Source organism: Dipteris shenzhenensis, chromosome 15 (genome assembly GCF_047967505.1).
Source record: "Dipteris shenzhenensis isolate YYH24624 ecotype China chromosome 15, Dip_SZ_1.0, whole genome shotgun sequence".
Classification (NCBI taxonomy): Eukaryota; Viridiplantae; Streptophyta; class Polypodiopsida; order Gleicheniales; family Dipteridaceae; genus Dipteris; species Dipteris shenzhenensis.
The window spans coordinates 48,623,386-48,634,458 of NC_141610.1; the positions used below are offsets into that span (position 1 = coordinate 48,623,386).

An 11,073-nucleotide genomic window follows, 5' to 3' on the forward strand; every position below is an offset into this window, starting at 1 on the left:
CGGTTGGCTGTAAGAATTGAATTACAGAATGTCCACGGATATGGGATTCTTGTAACTATATAGCATACACAACATACACAGTATTCTGAAAGGCGCGTCTATCAGTGCGTTTAAAAACGCGTTTATATTCGCGTCTGTCTGTTCGACTTGCGTCTATACGTGCATCTATCAAAGCGTTTATACACGCATCTATTTACGCGTGTATGAGCGCGTCTATACGCGCGTAAGTCTGATATATAGACGCGCAATTAGACGCGGGTCTCTCGATGCGCAAATAGACGCGCCCGTAAGTTTTTTATTTAGTTCATGAAACGCGTCTGTGCGCGCGTCTATGGGTGCTTTGTCTTGTTGTGTTTGCCACTACCATTGCCATGCTCTCTCACCATAGTCTTCTCCTATGGGCTTTCACCCTTGAATCTCAATCGAAATCCTAGAATTCGTGCCTAGATCTCTCATAATTGAAGCTTTCCACTTCATTCTGTTGCGCGAGCATCGCTTATGGTGACTTGGGCATTTTTATTATCCGTTGCACATGTTTGCTTCCAAGGAGCACATCAATGCAAGAGAAGCTTCTTCTAATGAAGGGTGCTAGAGGGAAGGATGCTAGCTTTCCCTCTCTAACGGCCCACATCAATGTGCAAGTTCACTACTCGGAGAATCCTTAAGCATTTTGAGTTGTAACAAGCGAAGATGGAGAGACACAATGCAACAAAGAGAATGTTGTAAGAATGTGAGTACTCTAGGCGTGATGTAGTGTGGGTACTCTTTAGAGTGAAGCTACATGTAGCTCGAGGTATTGCACATCCCCAAAACATTAGGTCACTTATGAGCACTTTTGAGGGATAACATAGGCTATATATAGTTCATACTTAGCTCTTAAGATCTTTGGATGTTATAGTCTTTTCATGTTTCATGAGGGGACCTTCCATACATTCTTAAATCATCCACTTGACCTTTCTCTATTTGAGCCACTATTCCTACTCGAGTAGAGCATTGATGCGATGCTTTTATTAGGTAGCCTAGCAGCCTAACGGTTGTCTTATTATATTGCTATGGGCTCCATCGAGTTGAGAAACCTAGAATTGCTATTTCTCTTTTTGGTTATCATTCCTTTTGCGTTAATCGTTATTATGTTCTAAGACAGTGCATGGATTATTGCCAACATAGAACTCTTATTTTCCTTTGACAAACTGAGATGTTGCTTGCTTTGACCGAGAATTCTAGCAAACTTGCAATGGAGATATATATATATATATATATATAGAGAGAGAGAGTTTAGTCCATGTGTGTGTGCATCATGAGGGACACAATCAAAGGAAGAGAGAGAGAGAGAGAGAGAGCATTTGTGTGTGTGCAAGAAGGGGGGTGGGGGTTGTGCGAATGCTTTGCCTCTCCATCATCACATGGTCGCTCTTCTAACTGAATAGTTCAGTAAAACTGAGCATAGAGCCAAGCCAAGTGGTGCCTATGGTGGAGGATTTTGAAACTTGAAATTCTATTGCTAGAAATTACAAACATTTTAAGATCTCACTTTGAGACCCAGCGGAACGGGTCTTTAACTCGTCGTAGACGGGTCATGCTACTCGTGATTCTAAAGGTACACCATTCCTAAATTTTCGACTAGTGTGTCACACTTTTTGCAAACGTAAATACTTATAAGAAGCTCCATAATAAGGAGTCTTAAAATTATCAAAAACTCCTAAAAATATCTGTATGTTTGCAGGTCTCATCAGAACCAAGTGGAAGCCGTAAGAAGGTTTTTGTCGTGCCATGCTATCGAAAGGAAGCCGCCCGGTTGCTCGGAGAGACAATATCCCTGGCAATGGCGCACTTGCAAGAGAAGCCTTGCCTGACTGATGGCGGAGGAGCTGAACCGACCCTGGCGAAGGCCGGCCGCAACGAGGCGGCTGCGCCAGAGGGCGGCGGGTTCGTGGCGCTGCAGGCGGTCGGCACCATCGCAGGCGAGGATATTCTTGATCTGCTTGGCGAAGTAGAGCTGCTCGAGGCGGACGCGCTCGGGGCTGCGCTTGGGGAGGCTGGCGTCGAGGGCGTCGAAGACAGCAGCATAGTAATGGAGAGCCTCCATGAATCGCCCAACAAAGGTGGGGCTATTATGATAGGCCTCGGTCTCGACGACGGTGATGAGGGAAGCACCGGCGCGGCGGGCGGCGCGGGCGAAGCGGGAGACGGACTGGGAGCCGCCGGTGAGGAGGCGGTGGAGGTGGGAGACGGAGTTGACGACGATGGTTTCGTGGGGGAGGGAAGGGGGGGAGCGTTCGAGGGCGGAGGAGTCAGAGTCAGGGGAGCCAAGGGAGAGGAGGGGGAGGAAGTGGAGGCGGAGGCCGGAGGAGGAGGCGAAGCGACGGAGGCGGGTGCCGGTGGCGATGAGGAGGCGGAGGTCAGGGCCAAAGGCAGTGATACGAAGACTGGAAGGAGGTCCGCCAGGGCGTTTGGCGAGGGAGGCAAAAAGAGAAGGCCATTGACAACCATGTTGAATGTTCATGTCGATGATATGAAGGGAGGAGACGCCCTGGGCGGCTTCGAGGATGGCTTGGTTGGCTGTGAAGTGAGCAAATTGAACCAGCGGCGTTGCTCTGTTGAGTGTTGTGAAGGCCTCAAGTAGCTCCTCCGCTTCTGCCTTCGCCATCAACTTTGAAAACAACAATGAATCCTGCTTCCTCACCAACCTCGCCACCATCCCCTCCGCAAAATACACCGCCAACCTTTGCATCGAATCCCCATACAACGTCGCCCTCCCATACACCTCCCTCAATAGCCCCGTCACCTTCTTCTTCTCCTCCGTACTAACAGCCGTCGCGCACCTCAGTAGCACGTCCAGCAGCTCCGCCGACCCCTCCTCCTCCTTCTTCTTCGCCTCCTCCTCCTCCTCCTCCTCCTTCCTCCTCCCTTCCTGTTTCGCAATTATATCATCCCTTCTCATCCCGTTCAGCCCCAGCTCTAACGACAGCTCCCCTTCCTCCTCCTCCTCCTCCCTCCCGGCTGGCGTCTCCCGCATTCTTACCTCCGTTGATGACGCCCTTAGCTCTACCCTCGTATTCACTATCTCCCTGCAGCTCCACCTCCTCGGCGCTGGTGCCGCAGTTCCCCCCCGATCATCGTCGTTCAGATCGATCACTGAATGACATCGCTTCCAAGGGCCCGACCGCGACTCTGTACATAGCCTTTTCGGGCTCATCTGCTTTATCTGGAGATCGAGAGTATCGTTCACATAGAGACTTAGAGAGAGAGGCGTCGCTCCGGCCTTTGGAGGAGCTGGACAAGGAATGCTAGATTGAGATGCATATTCTTCCAATCTCTCCGGGCTGAGAGTGCACCTCAACTCGAATGCTGGGAACGGTCGCCGACCTAACTTCCAATTCGAATTCAGGGCAACAACTCCAGACTTGGCGAATTCCACTTTCGAGCTGGCAAGTTTCTGTGCCTCGGAGCTTGCTCCCTGCTTGCCGTAAACGTAATTACAGCATTGCAACGGTTTCAAAGGTCGAGTTTGGATGGATTTTGAGCTTCCCGACCCCAAGCTATCCAGAGGTAACCGCTGTTGCCGTTTAGTAGTCTCGCCATCAAGGAATGCACGTTCCCTCGATGGATCCTTCAACTTGTTGTGGGTCCTAGATTGTCCATCATCATCCTGCTTAGTACTTCTTGTATCGATGTCTGTGGGGCCTGCAGAAAAAGAAGCTAGAGCCGAGTCCAGACTTTCTATTAGGTCCGGCAGCGATCGGTTAACATCAGACAATCGGTGGAGCGAGATTTCGGTGCAGGCAGTGCTCGATCGATCTTGCTCTAGCGGCTTGTCAGCTTGAACTGGCGAACAATGGCTGCCCGAATTCAGCTGGAGGCACGTCAAGATACCGCCGTTATCGGAAAAACACGTGGAATCAGCCTCGTCTTGGGATTTGGATGTCTCCTCAGCCTCACCGGAAGTACTGGGGATATCGATAGGGTCATGACCCATATCGTTTCCATCTCTTCTCGTTATCAATCCGAGCCAGTTTCTGCAGACATCGCTACCCTTGTGCATACTAGGATGATAGTCCATCTTGTCAGCCTCCATCGGCGCTGGAGCAAGATGCCTGCTTCCCTCCTTCTCTTTGCTCTTGCCATGGGCTTGCATAAAGATACATGGGTGGAACATTGTTTCACAGACGCTCATGGGAAAAACAAACCACTAAACTAGGGTTTACGTAGGAAGCGGCTCGAGTAAAGGAAAGCCTCTTTTTCAAGTAGCTCAACCACTTCTCAAATACTAAAGGCGCTGGAGGAGTCTAGACTCTTCCGAGCGTTCTGTCCCAAGACAAGAAGCAAGCAGCGAGGCTTTTTGAATGTGGAAGCCTGAAGGGGTCCATGGGCGAATTCGATCTTCCAACTACAGGACACGGCGGTCCGACCTAAGGAAATGGGCGATTCCGTTGAGGCTGCAGGCAGGCGAGGAAACCGACGGGAGCTGCGCACGTTGACCCGGGAAAAAAGACACCTAACATTGGAAATAGGTCATCACAAACCGAGCGCATCCAGGTGAAACAACAAAAGTTTGAGTCACGAAGTCAAGTGGGAAGGGGAAGTCGACGAGATCTTTGAGGCTCGAAGCAGGCGGAGTGGACAACGAGGCAAATAGATTGAAGTTTGAATGTGAGCATAGTCTGGAGCTCAAGTCAGCGACAGCGTGCGTTAGAAATGATGCAGGGGCCGGCAGACGAGAAAATTCTCGACTTCTGCGCAATGCGCATCATATACTGTGACGCAAAAATAGTCAAGAAGGACGATAAGCCCAATGCAGGCTTACCGGCTTACCGACGCCGAGTTTATACAATAGCTATAAGCGCATCTAACGTGATTCCAGTCGTATCAAGTATCTTTGGTGGCAAGCACGTATTTCCGATGTTTTCTGTCAAAAAGTCTTTCGTAGAATCCACACGGCACCCACTGTCCAGGATGCATTCTGTCAAAAAGTCTTCCGTAGTATCCACATAATTTTGTCTTGTTTTTTAGCCAAACAATTTATACTCTCGTATCATCTGATTCTCCTCCTCCGAATTTATTTTCCATCATCGCCTGTAATATTTTCTATTACAGTCTTTCCAGTTTATTGGCGAGCGTGTCCATCATGCACTTGCTGCCAAGCTTTCATCTTTGTTATGTGAGCCCCTAGCTTATGGCACATGCTTCTCTTACTAATGCTTGCAAGCGCGCAACAATATACGTGCGCTTGAGGCAGCATATTTTGATATTTTGTACCATTTCTTATGCTTTCCACGTGGCCGTCGTCGTCTCACTGCTTGCGTTGAGGGAGACAGTGCTTCCAAACGTAAGTTCCTGAGTAGAACCTGCGTAGTACGTATCCGTAACCCGATCGATTTCGGATGCTCATAATCTGCAGCGGGTAAGATGTAGTTTTCTTAAGGACTGAAAGAGAGTCTGACGTCCTAAAAAATAATTGACGGTTTCACGTGGCTTCTGTTTGAATCACCAAAAATCAATTCTGGCATTCGTTGTAGGAAAAAACATTCTAAGAAGAGAGAACTCTGTGCTGCTCGGACAAATCTTTTGACCTACAGTTAAAGTCTTCAGCTCGCGGGTTCACTACATAGCATTAACCCTATAGCTCGGAGAACACTCTCAATTTCCACAATGCGCTTTTGAAGACATCAGCTCGGATGCGGTACCTTTCACATTAAGTTGTGGGTTTACAACCAATGCGCTTCTAAATTTAAAGTCTTCAGCCATCACATTTCGCCGGGGAACTCATTTAATAATCCAATACTTTACTTCATTCTCTAAGGGGGCAGAGTGGCTCATCTTTCTTTAATAATCTTTAAGTGAAAGCTCCCATGAGTATATAGGTTACCAAGTCTTGTCCATTCTTCTAGACGATCAAATCTAATATAAAATGAGAGGAGTATTGTGCTATCATCAAGTGATAGACCTTAATCAAGTGATAGATAAGGTCGGAGAAGCCTTGATCAATACACTTATTACAAGGTTTTGTATAATTAAGGAGGTTTGGTAATAATACATACAAAAGAGTAGAGAAGTCATCTAAAGAAGATGAGGTGAAGTTCCCTTCTTTCTTTTTAGTGGTACACCCTCTACTAAAATGGTCAATTTCTCCACATTCAAGCATTTAGCTTCTCATACACATTTGAAAGAGGTAGTAGATTTAGTGTACAATGTTTCATTAGAAATATTATGTTCAATGTAGATGCAACATGGGATTTGCTCCGCTTCGCCTCATTAAAAAGAGAAGGCTCTTAGCTCCTTAGGCATAGGTTTGGGTACATTTTTCAAGATTATAATTCAAAGTATGATTGAGCCATGCCCTTGAGAAGCATAACAATTCCATTCTCCTCATGAATTCAACTTTTATTGATGCCAATATGGCCATAAGCCATATAATGCAAGACATAACGATACCAAGATCACCTTTAGTATACTCAAGGCTAAAAAACTCACTTTTTAAAGAGTTTTGAAGTTTTTTCCTTTAGCATCATCACTTTTTCCATCTCATCCCATTTAAGCTTAGTCATTACAAGCTTATTAATGTGATGGACGAGAATTTTGTTAATGAGAAGCATAATGATTGCTTGTGCTCTCTCATTATCCTCAACTTCATTTTCCTTGTATGATCTGGAATCTTTTTGCCACTTACTAGAACTAGGAGCCTAGTATGAACATGAGCAAATATTTGATTTGTCTTTTCCAAGACTTAACAACCTTGCCATTAAACTTGTCAATGGTGGAAATATCTTTGGCCATTGAACCAACCACAATAAAGGAGGGCATGTTAAATTTGATTTTAAATCAAAGAACTTTATGAAAGACCTTCTCTTCCAAGAAAAAGAATGAAAGATGCAAAAGTATCATATATTCATATATATTGTATATAGATGTCAATAGAGCCAATTATTGTCCGAATGATGGCTCACTTCGGCCTGTTGGATTCACCTTGACATGAAGACCTTCCCAACCAGATGTGTGATCACACAATTGTTGATCTAGATCATCTTGGTTCCGTGATTGTTGTTATATATTTTCTTGTTTCATCTTCTATAGCCTATCCTCCTTCGATAGGGTTTCTTGGACCAATTATGGTGTACCTGTATTTTGCATGCTTTAATTCAACCTCGATTGCTTGTACGATTTGTGCTATTGCTTGTAGGGTCCACGCTATAATCATCTATTAGGAGTTTCATGTTTGCAGGTGTGCGTTGATTTGAAATATGTTTAAATTAAAGAAATTGTGTTGTGTGTGTTTTGTGTGTTTGTACATACAATTTGATTTTCGTTGTCATCATTACATAGCAATGATTGTTGTATTGATTACATAATTTCTTTCGCTTTTGTTTTTGTAATGATTGTTGAGTATTGACGTGATGCATTATGATTGGTATATGAATTAGTTAATTGCTTTTGCATTGGTTTTTGTATGTATATGTTGTCATCACTACTACACATGGATCCTATTGCGACGTTTACATACCGACGTTTAGCACGCGCAAGACGCTATTCGTCGGTATGAAAAGCGTGTCTCGTAAAGCGTCGCTATATAGTGACTATCACAAAAGTTGCTATATAGTGACTTATGAGTGTCGCTATATAGCGACACTGAGATACTATTTTATAGCGACGTTTTCCAGGGCGGTTTCTTTACTCATATAGGCCTTAAAAGTTAGTTTTTTCCAATGATAATTTTTTTTAAATTTTCATACATGTTTGATCTCATAGAGAATAAAAATATGAGAGCATGTACATCAAGCCTTTGAAGCTCATATATTCATGTCCAAGTTTGAGATGAAAAAAATCAATTAAGAGCATTTACATTAACTGTTTCATCTTGAGCCAAGTCTAAGGCGCCAAACAAGTCTATCTCCAACTCTATACCGAGTTGATCTCCTATATCATCATCGTACTCTAGCATCGTACGTTCACCTAAAAGTACTTGATCATCTTCTTCAATAAAGTGTGGTGATTCTTGATGATCATTGTCTTCTTCCTCAATATCGTGATCTCCATCTTCCTCCCGCGTGATGTCATTATGCGCATCTTCCTCTTGGCCCATATTGTGATCTTCATCTTCTTCGCTAGATTCATCGAGATCAATTGGATATTGGTAGTGGCATCTCCATATCCACATCTCTATCTTTAAAAATTTGCTTACTTCGTGGTGCAACTTGGATCACGTACCACCATCTTGGATCAGAACGATCCGGATGAAAAACCACCTATATTGAAGATGGGTGCCAAATGTCGTCAATTCTATATATGAAATTATGCTCAAGCACATGTATCAATGGATCTTTAAAAATGAAAGCTTCGATTGATTAAACTGGGGGGGGTCAGTCATCATATGTAACCCTATCACGTGAGTTCAACAGAAGGATATTTTTAATATCTAAATTTTACAGAAATTAATTTACATAAGGGAGTTTTGAAATTGATTTTGGGAAAAATTTACAGATTTATATAGAAAAAGGGTACATTTTATTACAGATAAGGGATTTTACAAATAGGCCTTGAACGCACGTGATATTGAGGGTTTATACATAGTGACCCCCCCGAGTAATTAAATCATTAGTATGCACCTGCTCATAGTGCTTGGGAAGAACAAAAGTATCACTTTCATTGATCCAATGTTTGGTCAAATCTATTGCAAAGAAACCACTACTATCTTTTCTCACTGTCGCATGGGGACCATTGTAAATAGTTCTAAACCATTTTATATCAAGAATGAAAATACTAAATCGTCTGAAATCAACTTCATAGATGTCGCGTATGGTTCCACAATAATCCAACTGTGAGGAGAGAAGATTGGTATCCGAAGCGCTTGCTCGGCTATCTTGTGTGAAGTTAGCCATGACTCCACAATCATATGTGACTCTCTTTGAATCGATGCATTCCATGTGAAAAAGTCGTCCATATGACTATAATGCACTGTACTTTTTGTACTATAAAAGAGCATCATTATAACAATGAAGATGCATCTATTTTATAGCGTATATTGCCACAAATAATTACTTAATTACATCAAGAGGTAAGAAACTTACATGCACCATACATCCAAATGATAACCCTCGCTCGTGCTTGTTTATTGTCTCTCCATCGCATTCGGCTTTACGTAGAGCCAGTTGTAGCCAATCAAGTGACATGTGAGTGGGGAAAAGACACTACAAGGCATAGGCCATTTTTCGACGGAAATATCGATGCTTTTTACATTAAAATTTTTTTTTTTCACGGGCGCAAAGGTCGCTATAAAAGTCGTTAAAATCGTCGGAAAAGGAGCGTCACTATAAACCATCGCTATATAGCGACGCTGTTAATCGTCGCTATATAGCGACGATGACAAACGTCGCTATATAGTGACACTGTTAATCGTCGCTATATAGCGACACTGGTAAACGTCGCTATATAGCGACGATTAACAGAAGTAAAAAAAAAGGGTTAGTGGGGCTAAACAGGGCTTTCTTTTGGCCCTGTTTAGCCCCACTAATCCTTTTTGTTTTTGTAATTACAAAAGAAAGTTTTTTATAACAAAATTTCCCTCGCTTGCAGGGTGATACAAAATTGTTCTTGTGAATGATGAGGAAGAAATGCATATACATATACAATTGTGTTTGTAACAAAATTACCCTGTGAAAGGGTGATACAAAATTGCTCAAACGAGCGGATATACAAAATGCTACTACCACTACTCATCCGAATCCGAATCCGAATCGTCTTGTTGGCCTGTTCCTTGGTCCTCGTCCCCTGCGTCTTCTCCCTCGTCCCCGACACCTGCGTCTTCTCCCTCGTCCTCGGCACCTGCGTCTGATCCTTGCCCCTGTTGATCGCTCGTCTCTGATGATGGGACGCTTGAGCTTTGACCCTAAGAGTGAACCATATAAATCGAAAATTAGATTGGAACTTATATTAAAAAGTGAGATTACAAGTAGGAGTAAACTTATACCGTGCGAGCAGCCACCTCAGCCCAATCGACTGTCGCTCCCATTGCCTCTTGCTCAATGAACCACGGCTTTGTTCCTATCCGAAATGCGCGCCGTGTCTCTGCATCCGTAGGAAGACGACCCATCGCAGCTTGCTGTGGATCCAATTTACGAGAGTTAGAGTTAGCTAAAGTGCATGTAATATGTAAGGAAAACAAATAGAACAATACATTAAATGGGAAGAAGTAGACTTACCACGGTTGCCTCGAACGCATACCGTCCGCCTGCACCAAAGTGCGAAGTACCTACGACGTCCAACCGTCTCTTCGCAGCCCTCCTCTGACCCTCAAACATTTCGGGATGGTCCCTATGTTGCTACTTGAAGTACTTCCAATCAGCTTTGTCTGCCCAGCTGGGTTTAGCCATCCCCTTTGTAATGGAAGTACGCAAGGTTGATCTGCGATGCTTTAGGACCAAACCCATGCGCTCGAGCATATAATTGTTATTAAACTCCACATTTGGCGGATTAGGGTATCTTTGTTTTAACTCATCGATCACCGCCTGCTTCTTTTGGGCATCTTGATACCGCCAATCGATATTTATGCCGCTCTTGAAGTGATGACTCATCAACCTCCTCATGGCGGCCATCACTGCTTTGCCCTTTTTGTCTTCTATTATCTCTCCGGCAGATGTGATTTGATAGGAGAGATCCCCTGATGAGTAAGGGGGACTGACGGTAGCAGAGTCTGAAGAAGTGGAAGCTGCGCGACTGCTTCCGGATCAAGGAGTAGCTGTGGGAGTAGGAGAGGGAAAGGGACCTGATTGATACTGTGTCTTCGGACCAAGTGGAGACCTAAAGGAGCGTGAGTGTGCTGACTCGTCTACATCTCCTGAGTCAGCACAACATGAGCCGCCCATCCTACTCTTCCTTCCCTTGCGGGAGGCATGCGTAGGTGATGATCCCGTGGTCGAAGGGGCGCGAGGGGATGGCTGGGCAGTACGTCCACCCGTCAGTGTAGGGAAGGAATTGCGGAGGTCCTCTGAGAGAGCAGAGAGAAGAATCTCGCTGCCTCTTCATCGCTCATCTGCGCTACAAACTCGTCGGGAGTCCCGACAAAGCCATGCGCGGCTAGCA

General features: G+C 44.6%; 1 protein-coding gene across 1 annotated transcript; it reads right to left on the minus strand.

The window, feature by feature from the left end:
• Positions 1–4,823: 4,823 nt before the first annotated feature.
• Positions 4,824–10,090, minus strand: LOC147893921 (uncharacterized). The gene is made up of 3 exons (XM_087386390.1): positions 9,962–10,090; positions 9,790–9,880; positions 4,824–4,960 (listed from the first exon to the last, which is right to left on the minus strand). The coding sequence occupies exons 1-3, from the start codon at positions 10,082–10,084 to the stop codon at positions 4,824–4,826; spliced, it is 351 nt and encodes a 116-aa protein (XP_087242516.1). The 5' UTR covers positions 10,085–10,090.
• Between the last annotated feature and the right edge of the window lie 983 nt (positions 10,091–11,073).